This window comes from Saccostrea cucullata, unplaced genomic scaffold, assembly GCF_032062105.1.
Source record: "Saccostrea cucullata isolate Sc308-1 unplaced genomic scaffold, CSIRO_AGI_Scuc_v1 ctg239, whole genome shotgun sequence".
Taxonomy (NCBI): domain Eukaryota; kingdom Metazoa; phylum Mollusca; class Bivalvia; order Ostreida; family Ostreidae; genus Saccostrea; species Saccostrea cuccullata.
In genome coordinates, this window is record NW_026939884.1 from 90,134 (window position 1) to 110,946 (window position 20,813).

The 20,813-nt window shown below is 31.8% G+C and overlaps 1 protein-coding gene across 1 annotated transcript; it reads right to left on the reverse strand.

Annotated features, from left to right (window-relative positions):
• Positions 1-431: 431 nt before the first annotated feature.
• Positions 432-19,427, reverse strand: LOC134254165 (atrial natriuretic peptide receptor 2-like). Its single transcript, XM_062736707.1, has 18 exons — positions 19,372-19,427; positions 18,091-18,199; positions 11,238-11,391; positions 10,267-10,601; positions 8,092-8,237; positions 7,766-7,838; positions 7,418-7,532; positions 7,193-7,279; positions 6,816-7,081; positions 5,693-5,886; positions 5,299-5,406; positions 4,471-4,590; positions 3,926-4,019; positions 2,713-2,940; positions 2,458-2,607; positions 1,060-1,158; positions 867-955; positions 432-681 (listed from the first exon to the last, which is right to left on the reverse strand). The coding sequence occupies exons 1-18, from the start codon at positions 19,372-19,374 to the stop codon at positions 475-477; spliced, it is 2,577 nt and encodes an 858-aa protein (XP_062592691.1). The 5' UTR covers positions 19,375-19,427; the 3' UTR covers positions 432-474.
• Positions 19,428-20,813: the final 1,386 nt, after the last annotated feature.

Below are 20,813 nucleotides of genomic sequence, written 5' to 3' on the forward strand. Positions count from 1 at the left end.
AGGAATTACCTTAAAGACTGAATTCAATTTTGAAATATTCTTGAGGACGTGAACTTGCATTTAGCTTCATGCGTACGAGCTCCATAATAAATATGCTGGTGTAAAGCATTCAAGTTTTTTACCACGTGAATTTTCAAAAATTCAATTCTGAGGTTATTTATTACTTGCCACAGTTTGATGTCATTCAACTATCTTTTTTGACACAAATTTGATTGCATTATAATTTGACGTCATCTGTGAGACATTCAAGCTCCTCGTTTCTAAGTTCTTGACAAGATGAACAGTTTTTTTTAAATTATAATCTCAGGGAAAATGATTGGAAATGTATACTAGAATTTTGAGAAGTGGACAACACCAATCAATTGGCATCATTATTATACCTCACCACTTTGCAAGTATAGCTTATTTCTTTGCTAAGCTGTCAATAAAGTAAAACTGTAAGATTTGAAAAGTCTTACAAATTTCACATTCGATCTACATAAACATATTCATTTCATTAAGCAAATTGTCAACTGAATTAGCGGTTGAGGATGTTCCGTTTGGTAAAGAAAGCACTCGCAATATTCCTGGATTCTGTGGTAAAATGTCAGTAAATTGCTCAACTTCTAATGTTTTGATAGTTGGAACCTTTTTTGGCCTGTCCTCTCCAAGAAGCCAGTAAGTCTGCATTTCACCTTTGCCCTAAAACCAAAAGCACTTCAATGTGTACATGTATCTATAAGTACACAGATAGTATTATGCATAGTACATGTATCATAACCAAAAACTTTTACAGGGTTATACGTGTTTTAATTTTTTTTTTATAAATTTGTTTTAATAGTATAAAAAATGAACAATAATTGATAAAAATTTGTATTCTCACTTACTTTGACTTGTATTTTCTCCCGTGCCTCGAACTTGAAACTCCCAGTTTGTAACAGATTATACGTGTTCCCACTAATATGGATTTTATAAGCTAAAAAATGAGTTAAAAATTCCATAAAATGAAACATGATTGCTCATTCCTCAAAATAAGACCATTAGATTGTTTGAAATATATAGGAGACCACAATTTACTACCTTCTCCATTAGACTCCATCCTTGATGCCGTGTTAACTGTATCACCAAACAGACAATACCGAGGCATCTTAAGACCCACAACCCCAGCACAAACAGTTCCTTGTAAATCCAACAAAAAAAATTCATATTTTCAACAATCTCTACTCCTATACCCTCGGGGAAATTTTGAACTTCACGAGAATAAATCACCGTTAAGCATTTTTAATGATGTAATAACATAATTATGCATTTTAAAATAACCTTAAAAATTGATGGTTTTTTGAAATTATATCTTAAAAAAGAACGAGGGCGCTTTTGATTGGCATTCGGCAGGAATCTGGGCGTACTTAAAAAGTGAAAAATTTATCGACATGTCTCATGAAATTTTAACATTTTTTTTATTTATCGGGTCCCTGTGCAACAGGAAAGGAAAATATTTTCCCGAAATTGAGCTTTGATTTGCTAAAAAATAACTTGAAAAATGGCCAGATCAGACATTTGGTACAGAATGGTATATTTTTAAACACATTTTTCTAAAATTTTTCTATCTCTGGGTCTTCTCTCCGTGATTTTTAAACGTTATTTGTGTGTATTTTTATTCAAAGAAACGAATACACATTTTTAAAAAATGGAGAGAAGACCCAGAGACCACGAAAAATGAACTTTTCCCCCCAAAAATCCAAATGTGTGAATGTGGTACTCCTTTGTCCTTTTAAAATAATCTGTATATGTGTAGCGGTGGTAGCTCAGTATGTTGGGCTACTTGTTCAGTGCACTCGAAGCGAAAAGGTTTTGGTTCGAGCCTTACATGGGGCATTATTTTTTTTTCATGCAAACCATTTATTTTGTCAGTTTCGTTTCATGTACTGATGTATAAAAATTTTGAGTTAGATCTATAATTTTGGTTCAGTTTGGTTCTCGAGCGAAATCAATTCCAATCTTCTATAATTTTATAATGTATTTGTACACGTATCATGCATTAAATATTTAAGTGTTTATTTTTTGTGAAACATTACTACATGTATGTTATAGTAACCCCTAGGAAAAACGGACATAAATGTTACAATTTGACAAGGTCTTTCAAATTAAATGGAAAAAAAAAAACTATAAACGTGTTCGTAAAATCTGACCAGCTATGTTTAGCCAACCATATCATGGACATTTAAATCATAAATGTTTCGTACAAATGATTCCTGCAGATCACACGCCTAATGCGCCCATCTTCTTTTTAATGAAAAAAAATCAACCAAACGAAATTGAAGTTCAAATTTTCAATTCTTATTTATCTGTATTACTATAATTCATATGAAAAATTAATTCGGATAATCACTATCAACATTTTATTCATTGATATATCTTTAAAATCATATAATAAATCAAATAATGAAGTAAAAAGAGTGAAAAGAGTATGGTTTTTACCTGAGTGAATACCAACTCTAATTTTAAGTTTTTGTCCCGGAAGGTGTGGTATGGCAAACACCTGACATTTCTTTACCAAGTCTATCGCCATCCGGGCTATTTCAGCAGCGTGTGTTGGGTAGGGTTCGGGAACCCCTGAAGCTACCATATCTTGAAATTTGAAAATATATGGAGATCAATCCATTCCGATGAGCAAACATAGGAATAGATTTTTATTTGTATTTCAACAATAGATATTTTATAAATATAACTTACAAGCATCTCCAATAGTTTCCACTTTGTAAACATGATACAGTTCTATAACCTCATCGAATGTTATATAGAGTTTATTAAGAAGATTAACAACATCCATAGCAGTACTGCTTGAGCAGAGTGTGGTGAAACCAACTATGTCACTGAAGTAAATGGTAACATCCTCTAAATACTGGGCTTCCACCTGGTAGCCCCGCCTCAGTACGTCCGCCACTTCTTTGGGCAGCATACCTGTGATAAATAAAACATAATGTTATTTTCATCTTGATCATTGTTTCAATCAGAGTCTAAGTAAATAATCTTAGAAACATACATACACAGGGACATATATTTTCTACCAGTTGTATGTTTTTTTGTCTGGATGGTCACAATTACGAAATAATTATTAAAAAGGTGTTCATGAATTTTAATAAATGAAATCTCGTGCCATTACTTTTATGATGTACTGACTCTGAGATTTTCTTTCTTTGCCCAATTAAAGCAAAGATCTCATGGAGTGTGTAGCTATTTTACAGGGAATATGCTTACTCCCTTATGACCTGATACCAACTCAAAATTTTAGTCCATGATTGTTCTCGTGTTTATTAAAATTTTTAGTATAATTACTGGTCGTTATCTGAACTTTCGTGCCTTAATGCGTAAAGCAATTTGATGGATTTGCCGGTGGAATATATTGATAAAAGAAGAAAAAAAGAAAGAAAAATTATCAATCAACAATCAAATGATGTTCAGTTGGTCCAACAGCAATCATAATTACTACAAGACTACAAAAAGCTGATAGAACAGAAATCCAGAAGGAAATCAAACCAAGAAACAATCAAACATTGTCAACGGCCACCCTATGAGAGCAAGGTACGGAATAGTCGTACATTACAGAGTGGTAGATTTAGTATAATACAACTGAAAGTCATTACACAGGAAGTTCAAGATCAGAAAGTCCAAGATTATTTATTCATCCTTCTTGATATCTGATAATGATGTATACTCTAAACTTTGATTCATCTAGAAGTTTGAATATCGTTTAAATGTCTTCAAAATTTAAAGGTTTAACTCTCGTATATCATTTGGAACAACTATAGGTTTGAACAGCTCTTTAAAAACAGAAAGATGTGAATGTGATTCTTATTTTTTAAAATGTTTCATTTTAAAAAAGCTCTTTAAATAATAGTATTATTAGTTTAAATAACATATTCTTTTCGCAAAACAAGGTACAAACTATATAGTAATCGATCCGTCCTCTGTTTTTCAATCATCAAATCATTTGTTCGTTCAGTCACGATCTGTTCCAGGTGCTTGGAGTACTTCTCCATCTAAAATCAGATCGTTAGTAATGAGTTATTTGTAATTATTTCTATTGCGACTATTTATTTATTGTCAAATTCAGTAAGATTAATGAAGCATAAAAATGCTAAGTGCTTGTAAATATGATAATTCAATTAATTTTTATTTTACATTGCAATTAATGTTAAATGTAATTTTCTTTTTTATGTATAGCTATTTGACATGCTATAAAATACGAGTCTGATCCAATCTTTTATTTTATAATCAAAAGAAAACGTGAAAGAGAGATTGTTTGTTTTTAGGTCATTAACCATATGTCGACCAAGAATTTTCCGATTACAATCAATGCGTCATTCACTTCCAATGATTACATGTCAAATAAAAACATACATATGTTAGAATGTCCCATAAATTCACATTAACGGTAAAAAAATATCATTAATTTACTAGGAGTTTTCTGATTTGGTTGATCAGACCTACCATTGCCATCATGAGATCGACAGGGTTTTGCTTATTGGGGTTGATTTTGTACAGTATTTTCCTTGTATTACCAAAGGTGGGCCTCTCCGAAGGTCTGGAATCTAGACACTCATCAATCAGCTGAGAGCAAACAAAGCCAATGTGAAGCTTTAGACTATAATTGATTTACTTAATAAGAATATAGTGATCTGCAATTCAAAATGAAGCTTTTAAGTTTTATTCTTATATCCATTTTTATAGGAAATGGAACTAAATCTTGTACTTTCACATTTTTTTCAAATTGCACATCACTGTTATCGAATTTATGAGATTTTAAGCTTTAAATTCTCAAAAAATCTTGAGTAAAGTTAAACTTCAATTTTGATTATAGTTAACTATAGCCAATACTTTGATTTAATATTAAATCAAAGTATTGGCTATAATTAACTATAATCAATTGTAGGTAAAGCTACATGTAGATCAGTATCTTAATATAACAGATTAACATTTTATCACTTTTGACAAAAGCTTTTACCTGAAAAGTTTTCATGTTGTGCCTTCCATACGTTGTAAAGCAATATTGTTCAAGTTTTGTCGATATGATATGCATTTGTTTTCATAAATTAATTTTATGGATAGATCAGAACATCTTATCAAAAGAATCACAGAATCTGATGCCTCTGCTTCAAGTTGATTTTTTTAAAAGAAAGATATTGATGGCAAATTAACAACTGAACTTCATGACAAACATTTCTTGATATCAATTTTTTATTGTCAACTTCGCTTATTTATTCGGCAATATAGCATCATCATTTAATACCAGTTTAAAAACATGAATTTGACACTTACTGCACAAAGAGCTGTGGGTGTGGGACAGGTATCATCTTCATTCTCCTTCTTCTCCAGGTTTGGTAACGGAGGTTTCCAGTGAGGCGGTAAGGAACTCAGGTCTTCGTCCTGTTTATGGACCATTGCTACTTTTTATAATCCATACGGTTTATTAATGCAATGTACAAAACAGAGATCATTTCATCATTTTTTTCATAATTAACGTGGGTTATCGCAAACTTTACATTTAATCTTTTAAAACTGATTTGTAGTAAATCCTTTAGATACTTTTTTGTCCAAAATCATATAAAGAAAAACGATATCAAGTTCATGTGATACTTTTCGTATATGAAGCCAACCTCAAACATGGCAAAGACGAACCTTTTCTATGACTAATGAACGCTTGTATACAAACCCCGTATGGATCACTTCTGTTTGCTATTTCTATTAAAATAATTCCATATGCATAGACGTCTGATGCTTTTGTAAACACAGGGAAAGCACCGCCGACTTCAGGGGCGTGGTACACAACCCGTCTTCTGCTCTGAAATTCTGACGTCATCTCGTCTGATTTGAAGTCATGTTTGCGCAATAAAGGAAGGCCATAGTCTACAATGAGTTTTTATTATTAAATTATTTTTGCACATAAATACTTTTGAATATGAAAAAAATTGCATGATTTTGCTGAGAAAAAAAGGAATGTGAAATGTAGAGATTGAATCTCACTTTTAAAAAGCATTTATTTCATTTTTTTATGCTTGCCTTTGTTAACATTTTTTTTTATTAAATCTTATCTAAGGAGGCATAGTGTGCCAGGAAAGTGAAGAATTAAAACTTATTGTATTTTATTTAGTTACTGTGCTTTTAAAATCATTTAATATAGTCACCTTTTCCCTGAGTAGAACAGCGAGAGTAAGACTATCGTTAAGATTTTCAACACTCTGTTAGAACGAGTTTTGAAAAATCCAGCATTGAATTTTCATACATACATGTATTCCTCAAAGTGTATGTATGTTACATAAACGAAATGCACCTTTGAAAGCTTCCTGAGAAATTTCATACGAGAAAACGATGGTTAATAAACACAACAAGATTTCTAAGTTGATGACATTTTTGTTTGAATTTGAAAAAAAATCCTTTTGATGTGCAAATTTTGGCATATAAAAAAAGTGTCCTTTAATTAAAGGTGACAAAAAACCGACCATTAAAGATCCATCTGTAGCTCGATATTCTTAATAAGATATACGTGACCCTTTATTAATTCCATCAGATATGGCAATTACTTTTAATTATAAAAGCATTTCGTAAACTCATCGTACCCATTACTTTTAATCAGAATTTTAATTTACATTTCAATTTTCAATTACCCTATTTAATTTAACCACAAGGTGACATTTATCGAATATTGCTATTCAGTTGCTATTTAGATTTTTATGCTTCATCAAAGAATATTCCCCTTCCGGTTCTTTATTAGGGTAAAAAATGGCACCTTCACTAATTAATAAAAAAAAACGTTCCCCGTGTAATGTAAAAAGTACCTGTAATTTTAACCGACCATCGGTCGTCCACCACGCAATTACTGGAATTAAGTCGACCGTGAATAACAGAATGATTATGGAGATAGTCCATTCCATTCGCGATGTCGGAAGCGAAGGAGAACCGGAAGGACCAGGTGAGCGGAATTTCGTCGTTCTGAAGGACATCCGCTAGAGCACCCTTAGGACAATATTCCATCAGGATGCAGACATTGGGAACCTCTACACAGGCACCCACAAACTGACACAAGTTCTGATGCCGCAGTTCTCTACCAAATAAGATCGAGCATTGTCACATTATTTTAGTATTCACCTAAATTCGTTACTCTGAAGAATTAAAATGAAATTGTATATTTATCCACATGCTTAGTTATATCTACCTGATTTCTTTAACTTCGCAACGAACACTTCTAGTGAGAATAAAGTTGTACTTATTTATATTTTTGACGGCAACAAGTTTTCCATCTCTGTGAAAAACGAAATATGAATTAAAAATGATGTTTTAAGCAGTTTTTATTTAGACTAAAAATCAGTACTCTTGATACTCTTTTTTTCATTTTTGATGAGAAAAAAATTTAAAGAAAATAAATGGCCATTCAACTTACAATCTCGCTGTTTGCGCAAAGATTTGCATACCGGTCTGAGCATTGAATACATCATCGTCATCACACTTTAATGATATACGACTGATGACGCTGTTAAACATAACTGTATTGTTGTCTGCAACAAGAAAGAAAGAGAAGATTTGTCATAGAATTATCAATGAGGTGTGAATGTCTGTCAATCCAATCATCAATAAAAATATAAATTTATAGCATATGAACAATTATTGTAATGATTGTCCATCTGAATTAACAATTTAGTAAAGATCTGGGTTAATGTAATGAAGATAAAATTGTTAATTGAGATGATAATGTTGCATTTTCTGTTCTTTGCATATGTTCAATACTCACTTAGTACTAATTTATGGTATGGAACAATCCAACTTTCATCCAAAAGCAATTTCCTTTTCTGATATTGAATAGCCTTGGAAAAATAAAGAAAGTTTACAAAGTTACACAGATCTCAACAGGAGATACCGATTTCCTTCATTTTTCATATAAATTCTTAAAGTCTTGCAAAAAAGGAACTTGTAACAATGATAAAATAAGCTATGGTTGCCTTTTCTAATACAAATCAGCTAAAAAATGAGAAAGTACATTCTTAACTTCGATATAGCTTTAATAAAGCAGATGCATTTTTTTTTTTTAAATGTTTTCCTCAGGTATTTTTTACTCACAATAATGAATCCAATGATGACCAATACACTAGCCAATGAGAAGAAAACGATGATTCCGATGTGTAACGATGATAGAGGACAGGATCCACAATCATAGGGACAAGTGGAACAGGTCTCCTCTACGTGACAAGAACCGTCTCCACACACTAACAGTAAAATTTTAAATTGTTCTTAAGTTTTTGTGTACTGCAATAAACCTTTATTTTATATGGGTTGTGATATATTGTCCTTTTTGTAAAAAAAAATAATGGTAATCTAACAACCAAGCTTTTTAACAAACGAGATGACTTAAACTTTTCAATTGTCAACTTCCTTTACTTATGCAGCAATAAACCTTCATTATTTGCATACGGTGTTTATAAATATTATCTCAGTTGATTCGATACGCAAGAGATACGTATAAACAATTTTTGAAACGAAGAAAGTTATTGACAATCGCTACCAGCATCATTGATGTAACAGCGAGAGACAATGACAGTCCAGTGAGTTTATCTTGTTGCAAACTTGAAAAAAAAATCCAAAAAATGCTGAACAGACACTAGTACTAGTAAAGACACTGATAATTAAACAGATGTTTCATAAACACATGTATAGCAAATATCTAAAAATATTACTTTACATAGATAATTATTAAACTTCATTGATTATTGTTTTTATGACTTAATTCTTTTTTTAGACTACACCATTTGGACAAATCACATATGACATTATTGGTGATGATTCTACACCAAGCTACTTCTCCATAAATGCTGCCTCTGGAAGAATAAGCATTGCAAGGTCCCTTACAGAAAAAAACGTAGAGGAATATAGGGTAAATAATAGTGCTTGAGATTTATAACTTGCTGAAACAAGAACATCAGCTGTCTCGTTAAAAGTCATAATTTCGTAAGTTCTATGGTCGATACAATGACTTGCAAATACAATTTATCATTAATTCAAATGCTGAATGACGTTTTTCATACTAACTGTTAAGCCATTATAAACACATTGAATTGTCGACGGATTTTCCCGCTGATTCCCAATTATGACAGGGAGCACACGGCGGGTGTGACCGGTCGGCAGCGGATGCTCACTTCTCCATGGCACCTGATTCCACCTCAGATGTTTTGGAGGTCTGTGTTTGCTCTTTATATTTTGAATTGTTTTATAAACTTTTGAGCTTGTATACTGTTCGTTTTCTCCATGTATTTCAGAAGAACATTTTTAAACAAGACAGCATTTTTTCGATATAAATAAAGTATTGTTCATGATTAACAACATGTGAATCGTTTTGGTTGTGTATGTTTAAGACTGATAATTTAGGTCTAGTAAAGCGTAAAAAAGATTCCTGATTGGCTCAATATATTGATTCTTGCAATTAATAAAAACAATACGTTGGAATACTGGTAATCTGTAGGCTTTATTCAGTATCAGACATTCAACTTCAGGGAAGGAGCAAAAAAAGTACATCTTTCAAAATTGATTAAATGATTTGTTTTTTTTCTAATCTGGAGGAGATATATGGCCACAACAATGGTTAGATTAGAAATATAAAACTGTCATTATTTCCATCCGTCATAACAATAAAAGGACGGGTACGAGTCAGTGCATACGTCCGTAAAAACATAAGTTAGAAATTGCATTTCAGTTTCTGTATGCTACACTGACACTAGTAAGCTACCAAATGTGAGTGTGTTCGTAAAAAAGTGAAAATCAATTCACTTGATAACATTGTTTGACGGCAAATATTTTGACTGTAAGGGAGATGTATTCAATAAATCTCGATTATAAAGGACTCGTTTATATGGAAATCTCGATTGTATGTAACACGGAACTTTGATCAATCTAATTTCAAAGAAAACGTTTTTATTATGTTCCTTACACCGATATAAAAAAAATACCGGTATTCAGGAAGAAAATTCGACTTTCTTAGAACCAAGCAATACGATTTTTTTTCCTGTAGGCAACATACACATGTAGAATTCTGTAGTGTAAGATATAATAAGGGTTAACAAATGATTCTGAAGATTATTAAATTCATTTTGTGTTTTTAATTACCACTTAAGTTATACATTGCATCTAAAAAAATGTACTAAAATATTTGCAACATACATTTGATTATAAATTGACTTCCTGTGATCAAAATTTAAACTCACTGTCTAGCAAAGACAATACCCCTATCAATGACTGAGTTACCTGATTTTGGATCAACTTTGACCTCCTTCATCAATGCTAGATGCATCCCAGCAATTTTATAATGGGCAATTATGGAGTGTTCTCCCTCCACAAATAACCCCCTTACATTACTGGTCCAGTTCCCCTGTGTAGGCGGCCCCACCTCTGCCTGGGAGTGCGTAAAGATGTCCCCATTGGCGGGGATCCAAGGTCCGCAGAGGTTGTTAGTCATTCCTTGTTGGTTGGCTGGACAGCTGTGTATATTGTAATGATATATACAACAGTTCTCCATATTGGCTAACTCTTTTCCGGGACATGTGGTGGTTTCACACCACGTCTTAGCTTCTATTCCGCTGCTACAAAAAGACACAAAAAACTTATGAAGGTTAGGAAAATTAACAGATGGATGTTTTTTTTTCTCTAAAAAAAACTTTAAACGTGATAAGGGATCCTTGTATCATATACTTATTTGTCAGTAGCTTGCCTTGTTTATAAATTGTACGTAAATAGAACGTGCTCTCGCGAACCGAATAAACTAAACGACAAAAAAAAAGCTTCATATGCAGGTGATATGGCACGGTTTCATAAATTGTTTACAGGGCAATCATTGACATGTTGTTTAAAACAAAACTTCTATGATTATTTTTGCAAGTATCATGCTGAGAATTATAGAAAGCTGTTTGAAATATATGACGATTCTGTATACGGTGCTGCGTGTGGAAAAAAAACCCAATTATCATCTGAAAATTGATTCAAATTTAAATAAGAGCCGTTACTCTATCTGATTCCCTGCTCCATTTGAAATCTCTTGTATTGCTGAGCGGGAAAATCAGAGGGATTATTTGAAATAAGGAAAGTAAAAAAAAAATGGACGTGTTGTATGAAGATTTAGGCATAAATTCTTTTTCGTCATTTCTTTCCTTTATCCCTTGCGTGGCATCATATAAAAATGATGTTAAATTTACTATTAATTTTAAAGTACAATAAATCACCTCACTCCTGTCGATCCATTGATACCGCTGAATATGTCCTGCTGGAATCCCCACGTATAGAACTCTGGGGTAAGGATTAACTCCGATGTGACATTAAATTCTACCCCAAACTTAACCACATCTGGTGGTTCCTTGACCCATTTAATCTGAACACCTGAAATTGAATTAAAACAGAAAGAATATGTGGAAAATGCTTCTAGAAAACAGTGTATTATCAAAAATGATATTGGTGAATATGAAGATAACGAATAGAAATTAAGTTAAAAGTACATTGGAATACAAATTTAGTGCAGAGAAAAAAAACATTAGACCCAGGTGCTATGGAGAAGGAAGCATTCACCGTCGACCTGTCAATGTATGTTTCTTCTAATTTCATAATCGTCATGCTCAGGCAAACGGAAAACTCCGCAGCCAATTCAGAGTGAAAAATACCCTACAATAGACTTTACGCTATTAGCTAACAATTGAAAAAATACCCTACAATAGACTTTACGCTATTAGCTAACAATTGAAAAAATACCCTACAATAGACTTTACGCTATTAGCTAACAATTGAAAAAATACCCTACAATAGACTTTACGCTATTAGCTAACAATTGAAAAAATACCCTACAATAGACTTTACGCTGTTAGCTAACAATTGAAAAAATACCCATCAATAGACTTTACGCTATTAGCTAACAATTCATTGTATTAACCGAAGCATTGGCAAAATGTTGATTTTAAACGTTAACGAGACAGCGGATATTTTTCTATCATGGACTTCATTGTCGATAGCGAATAAATGGGAGACAACAAAACTTCATATGCAGATCAGAAATGGCATATTGATATATAAATTAAGGAGGGTAAAAATTCAGATATGACAGATGTTTCAGATTATATGCTGTATTTTATTCCGAGTTCAAAGGGATATGTCGAATCAGCATAGGAATGAAAATATAAATATCGTTAATTAATAAAAACAGGTTTATCTAAATATTGAATTGAACGTCACATCAAGAGACATCTTTTCTTGAAGCAGAAGTTTGAATTAATTCTTCTTCATATGAGTGTAAAAATAGGTCTGCTACTAACGAGTGCAATAGGAAAATTCAATAGATTTTTGAAAGACTTTCCAAAAAGTACTTAAGTACTAAGATATTGTCAATCAGAAACACAAGCATCTTTTGATATTCACTTTGGAATACTTACATGTACAATCAGAATGGAAAATGAGTTTCATTGTTATCTAATATCTAGGATATCAAAAGGCTGGCCTCAAGACCATCAACTGAGAACGGACTTAAGTCATTTTGAGTATCGTTTAACATATGTACAATTTGCAGTTTTATATCACATTTATTCAAATATATGGTGAAGATTTTATTTTATTATCGAAATTATTACAAAAGATATATTGTTTTTGTAATTTTTATTTAAGACTGTTCTCAGTTTATGATCTTGCAAGCCTGGAATTTTAATTTATCGGGGGAAGTTGTATAAAGTGTTGAAAGGTATTACGTTTTGATGTTTAGATTATGGTTAATTTTAGTAATTTCAATATGTGTAAAATAGAGATGGAGATCTATACGTGTTTATATAATACATTACCACTGATTTTAAAATTTCTTAAAAAAAAACGTGGGTCTTTGAACTTCGGTTGTTCATAGACAACGACTCGTTAAGATAATTTGTTTTCAGGATAAAACATAGATGAATTACGAGAATTATGAAAAATTGTCACATGACTGTTTACGCTTCACTAGTATATTCAATTTGTTAAACTCTGTACACAACACTGAGCACGGACTCACAGTAAAAGGTGAATGGGTTTTACTTTTGTGCATTTTTACTTGGAATTTTCTGGATTATAGATGTGATATTATTCATTAATACATAACAAAATCGCTATACTTTTCTTAAGTTTAAAGGATGAATTTTATATTTGTGAAAGTGCAAGAATGTGTCAATCAAACGCCTCCCGAAATTCGTAGTTTCAAAATAATTTTCATATAAATTTTTTTTTATTTATTTTAATTCTGTGATATGCTATAGCAACAGATAAGTTGTGATGTTATACAGAAAATTTGAGAAAATAAGTTCAAATCTGAATCTAACCACCTTTAACGGATCTGTTATAATAAGAAGCTGTAACGTAGCATTTACATTACAAATATGATTCCTGCAACTCTTTGTAAAAGATTCAAAACAGTCTGTCCGCATTCAAAAATAATCCTTCGACAATGGTTTAACCTGGCTCTGAGGCCATATAACATAGCAAGCTCACTTCTTGATCTCAGTATCAATTGAACAAATGGGGTGGAAAAGTGAGACTGACTTCAATGAAATATATGGAGATAACGAGTCCACTAGATAATACAAAATTGAAGCAGAGCAAACACAGACCCCCAAAACATCGGGGTTGGCCATGGAGGAATGGCCATCCTCTGCCAACCAGTTACACCGTGTGTATATCATCTGCTTCTTGTTATGATCGGGAAATAACGGGAAAATCCGACGACAATGTAGTGTGTATATATTACCCTAATAATTAGTGAAAAAGACGTCAGTCAGCATAATGACTTAATGATAAATTGTATTGAGATAAAAGATACCACAGAGTCTGACACTCTGACACATCTGTTTCATACTTGGATATTTTAATTGAAAAAGACGTTAGTGGTGATCTAACAACCAAGCTCTTTGATAAACGTGTTGACTAACTTTTTGAACGTCAACTTACCTTACTTATGCAGCAATATGCCTTCATCGCCTGCATACGGAGTTTATATCTCTCAGTTGATTCGATACGCAAGAACAAGCTCTACGTATGAACAATTTCTAAAACGAGGTAAATTATCGACAAACAAGTTGATGAAACAAAAATATCAGCAGTTTCGTTTAAAGTAATAATTTCGTAAGTTCTATGGTCGATACAATGACATTGTCAGTAAAAACAATTTATCATTGAGTCAAATGCTGACTATTTTCATTTTAATTGTTAGTCCATTATTTATACACTGAATTGACGATGGGTTTTTTACGTTATTTCCCGATCATGACAAGGAGCACGGTGGTGGGACCGGTTGGCAGGGGATGATCCCACCTCTGATGTTTTGGAGGTCCGTGTTTGCTCTGCTACTATTTTGTATTGCTTTATGGACTTTTGATCTAGAATACTGTTCGTTATCTCCATTTGTTTTATTTGATGACAAGGTCATTGTATCCATCTTAGAAGTTACGAAATGATGACTGATATTAACAATTAAGGGCATCTAAGTTTTTGCAGATCCGGGTTGTCGCTACTGCCCAGGCTTTCTCCTGTTGCCGATTGCCTAATTATACAACAATGGGTGTTTCGATCTTATATATCAATATCTATATACTCAACCAGAAAGGATCATCAAATAACACTAGAGAATTTGGCCACTTTCACTGTAAATTTCTGTCAATTAATTTATCAACTTTCATCCAATGCAATTAATTTACTTTAATCAATATCAAAAGTTATGTGCTGCAAAGGACCCTCAATATTTGCAATAGGAGTGAAACATCACGGAATGGGACATTTTCATTTTATATAGGTGAATAATATTTATATGTTAATGAATAATTAAAATCTGATTTCCTAAGTAAACTCTCACGTGCACTCACATACTTCTCACAATAGATAAATAATACCAACCCATCGTTTGAAATTGTAAGAGTAATCTTTGAAAATGTTAAGGGTATTATATTATAATACTGTTTTTTTTTTTAAAAAGAGGCAAATATTCAATTTATTTCATTTTATTTTTTAAAAATAATAATCGGTAAATTATAAACTACTTCTTGTAATTAAACAATGGGTAACACAGCGCATGAGGATTGTGACAACCTGGTCAAAGCATAACTTCAGACTTTGACGGTTTTGAGAATTTTCTTTTACAAAAGAGTGCCTAGTAAATGAATCATAGTGGATGTATGTGAATGTTAAATACAGATTCCTAACTATAACAGTTTGTTATAATCGTGAAGGCTTTTAAACTAACTTAGACTCCGTATATTGTTTGTAAAATTTCTACATCAAACATTATCAGTATTATTCTTTAATATACCGTATTTGGAAAGAAATAATATATCTTATCAGTTATAAACATTTACTCTTTGAACAATTAAATTTTTAACCGTGTAATTTGAAAATTCCTTTTTAAAACTAATATGAATTTTAAAACGTGTTATGCGGTACTAGATGATATACCGGTAACCGTAATCTTTCTTCAAAGGTTTTTTTTTCTTTTTCATATCAACTGTGTACATACTTTATGTAATGATATTTGATAAAGTCGTAACTTGTTTAAACATGGCTAACACCAGATGGAACAAACTAGAAGTCTAAATATGCAAACTAACATCAGTAGATCTAGATTTGACTTTTATAGCATTTGATGAATGTGGTTAAAATTTTAATGTCTATACCATTTTTCTAACAAAATTCATACTTCTTTGCTAAATTAGGTGCCTTTCTCACTTGAAAAGTGATATTTGTATGGTTTAAAAGCTTCTATTTATGTTTGGCAAAGCCACATTATCCGGCAAAAAGTGCAAAAACGCAATTTTACAGTTCAGTGTGTTTTCTAATAAGTTTGTAAAATGTATTCAGTTTTCTTGTTTCAAAGTTTCTGTGGACATTTCCAAGAGTGTATTTTAATATTTTACAAAACTAAAATTTAAATAATAACTCTTCTGTGTCTGATATAAGAAAATTTGTTTGTGGTATGTATCCTTAAAACATTTAAACTTCTGACGTAACAGTGAAACATATAAGGCTTCACAACTTTATTTAAGATTCATTTTAGGGAAAACAAGCCGATGTAGATTGAAAACTCGGATTCAAAAGATCGACATTTACAGGATTTTTATGAAACATATGGAGATAAAAAAACAGTATTCAAGATCAATGGTCCATAAAACAATGCAAAATAGGAGCAAAAGCAAACACGGACCTCCAAAACATTAAAGGTGGGATCAGGTGCCATGGAGGAGTGAGCATCCCCTGCAGACCGTTCACTCGCCGTGTGCTTCTTGTCATGATCGGTAAATAACGGAAAAAATTAGTCGTCAATTAAGTGTAGTAATTATGGGCTACCAATAAGTATGGCAAACAGTCAGCATTTGACTCAGTGATAAATTGTATTTGCTGACAAGTCAGTGTATCGATCATATAACTTACGGATAATGACTTTAAACGAGACTGAAGAAATATTTGTTTCATCAGCTTGTTTGTCAATAATTTACCTCGTTTTAGAAATTGTTCATATGTAGAGCATGTTCTTGCGTATCACATCAACTGAGATATATAAACTCTGTGTGCAGGCGATGAAGGTATATTGCCGCATAAGTAAGGGAAGTTGATGATAGAAAAGTTAGTCATCACGTTTATCATAGAGCTTGGTTGTTAGATTACCATTAATGTTTTTTTTTTCAAGTGAAATATCCAAATATGAAACAGATTTGTCAGACTTTGTGGTATCTTTTATCTCAAGCTCACCAGGATATATCGCCGGTATCGACATAAGAATGGAAATTACCATTGTTAATTGACAATACGTCGTCGATATATCTAAATGTCGAGTGAAGGTCCCAGCAAGTGTTTTCTTCTTTATACGCGTTAGATTTTGCACAAATTCTGCTTCATATGAATACAAGAATAGGTCTGCTTCTAACGGGGCGAAATTGGTACAATGGGATTTCCGGTAGATTTTTGGAAGACCTTGCCTCCAAAAACAACATAGATATTGTCAATCAGAAACTCGAGCATCTTTTTGATGTCAACTTAAGAGTACTTTTTGAAACAAAATAGTTTTGCAAATGACCACTGACAAGGTTAGTAAATTTACGAGTTCCATGTTTATTTTACATTGGTATATGACATTATGTAACTAACCAAATTAGTTTCAAATACATTCGAATACAACTACGTACACGTCATTTCGCATTTTCTATAATGTTATTAAACAATGTCAAGGAGACATGTAATATAGAATTCCGATATTTCACATGGTTAACCTTAACGGTTTGATATATAGCCTACATTGGCTTTTTAATTTTGATATTGGATAATTATTCTATGTTCTTTTAGATGAAAGTTCTTTTTTCACTATCTACCAGGTTTATTTCAAGACAAAAAAGGCAAGTAATGTCTTTCTTTTGAATATAGAACCCGTATAAATCCGGTTATTATTTGAGCATGGAGAAGTGTTAATCCCTAAAAGGCTACAGGAAATAACATCGCGATAATCGAAGAACGCCAAGGAATTGGTCAATTTTATGTGCCTGTATCTTTAATTTTCCCCATGAATTTTTATACATACTTGACTGAATATCTCATACAACTCGGAATTTTTTTCCCTCGGTCATTTTTCGTAATTAAATAAATTAGAATTTCTGTTTTCAAGAGGGAAAATCGATATAATTGAATGACAAGAAAAAATCTTAAGTACATAATGTCTTTTACATCATTCTCAGAGCATCCTTAATTGAAACTCGTTTCAAAAAATTAAGATAGGTTGTGAAAAGAATCATATATAAATTACTCAAACGGCCTTTGATATAAGCAACTAGTGTAATTAATGCTTTAAAAACATTTTGCTGTGTCATTATGGTAATGATGACAGCAAATGATAATAATATTGAATTTTTATATGCTATTTTCAGTATGTGTGTGTTAAAGTTAAGAAAATATTTCAAAAATGCATAGTTCTTGTTTAAAATTATTCATATACCTGTTCAAAGATATAAAGTGCTGCAGCAATATATTTGTGAATTCAAGATTTTTGTTTTTTGAAACAGCTATTGGTACCTTTGATGCTTCAATTGCTTTGATACATACCTTTACACGGATTGAACGGGGTTGGTTTGTTGGCATTAGCATCTATCGGCCAGCAGTGATATTCCGTGTTCATGAACAGATGCCAGGCCCTTGTTTTGTGAATGGTGTGCTGAAATATTAGATAACAAAGGAATCAAAGATCTAAAGAACATGTCCTTGAATAATTTTCCAATTATATGTGAGAACAATTCCAATTTATGCAATCACTCCTAGATCAAAAATAGAAATATGCGTAATTGGTTTTGGTAGTTTAAATAAAAGATTCGAGAAAAAAGTCTTATTGGTTTAAAATAGGACATATCAATAATTTACTGAAAATAAAATTTAAACGTCAAATACAATTTTAGTCAATGTATGTCTGTACATCTAAAAGAATAAAGTCCTTGTCTCTTTGTCATAGAAATAGATGTAACGTTTTTATTTAACTTGTGATAACTTGTGCTGTTGTTATAATACAAAAGACTTGTAACATGGTATAATTATTTCAATTTAATTCTCTTTATGACAGAAAGATCTTAATATGCCACACACATATACAAACCAAAACAGACATATTTTCTATTACAAAAATCTGAACTTAATGATAAAGGCTGTTGCAATTGTCTTAAGAAATTTCATCTTTCATATCCCAACTTCCTCGGGGGAATATTTTTTTCTTCTTAAAGTTGAAGCATTAATTTTCTTCGCAAGCAAGATAGAGATATGATGTAAAATTAACATTAAACCTTTAAATACCTGATCATTATAAACATAAAATTTCTTAAGATTTTAAATTATTTATTAGTAAAGTAATAATACCTGCAATGCTGGGGACCATCTTGTTATATTAATTTTAAAAACTGACAATTGCAAATCCAAAATCAAATCAAAAAATGTATTGAATCTGACGATAAATAGAACATCTTTTTTTGTAAGTTAAAATGTTATAACGACTGAAATAAATATCAAGGTATTCACCTCAAGATCTCAAGATTAAATCCTAAATGATCAAACACACATGGTTCTTGTTTTTATTTTGTGGATCAAAATTCATATTTTTATGTTATGTTATAGTATTCTTTTTAAATTTCAAATTGACATATTTTAACACATTCTCAGTTCAAAATTAAATTCATAATCAAAAAATCGAAAACTTGAAATATATAAAAGTATATAAATATGCAATTAAAAAATCCATTCACTCAAAGCAAAAAATCATATTTCAGTAACAATTATAGAATTGTGAATAGAATTGAATAGAATAGAATTGTGTCACAGCGATGATAACAGAGAAAATCTTACCATCAGAAAAATCAGCAGGGAAAAAAAGAAAACTAGAGGAATCCGAACGACACATAACTTCCATAACACAGGCATTCTAGTCAGTATCGTAAACCATTGTCCACGGAAGGTATGCAGTCCCCTTCCAATAGCAAGTATTTTTATCGCTCTAATATTGATCACTTCTTCATCAATATGTCATCATATTGTACCCTTGCTTATTAGAACAACGATATGGTTTTAGGGCATTAAATTTCTCAATTTAATCGGTTATTAATCCATTGGAGATTAACTATGCTTCTTCATAATTGAATATCTATAATCTATTATTGGGAAGTCGGAGGAGGTCATACTAATTTTTCTGAAACGTACAGGTGTGGAGGTCGATGTCTATAGGCTGGAATTTTCTCTCTCGATAAAATAACGAAGAAAAAATATATAATGCTATACTATAAAGCCAATTTCTTGTACCGTAACGCTTTTTTTTCTTATATGGATTCAAACCATTTCTTTTAAATCTTAATGAAGGGATTTATATTGCTACTACGTTTTCCCTTTTTATGATTTTCTAATGGAAAGGAAGGACAAAATTGATGTTATATATTCTTTTTTAATTTTATTGTTTTAGTCATGTTTGTTAAGAAATAAGAATTGGACTTCATAACATTTCAACAATGTTTAGAAGCTTAATTTTTTGTTCTTATTGTAAATTATCTTTTAATACAGTGAAGATTATGGAGATAACGAACAGTATTCAATGTCAAAGTCCATAAAACAATACAAAATAGGAGCAGATCAAACACAGACCTCCTAAACATCAGAGGTAGGATCAGGTGCCATGAAGGAGTGAGCATCTCCTGCTGACATATTACACCCGCCGTATGCTCCTTAATATGATCGGGAAATAACGAAAAAATCCGTCGTCAATTCAGTGTATAAATAATAGACTAACAATTAGTATGAAAAACATCAGTCAGCATTTGACTCACTGATAAATTGTATTTGCTGACAAGGTCATTGTATCGACCATAGAACTTATGAAATGATGACTTTAAACGAGACTGCTGATATTCATGTTTCATCAACTTGTTTGTCAATAATTTACCCCATTTTAGAAATTGTTCATACGTAGAGCATGCTCTTGCGTATCGACTCAACTGAGATATATAAACTTCGTATGCAGGCGATGAAGGTATATTGCTGCATAAGAAAGGGAAGTTGACGATAGAAAAGTTAAAGACATCACTTCTATCATATAGCTTGGTTTTTAGATTACCATTAACGTCTTTTTCAAGCAAAATATCCAAATATGAAACAGATGTGTCAGACTCTGTGGTATCTTTTATCTCAAGCTCACCAGGATATATCGTATCGACGTAGGAATGGAAATTACCATTGTTAATTGATAATACGTCGTCGATATATCTAAATGTCGAGTTGAAGGCCACAGCAAGTGTTTTCTT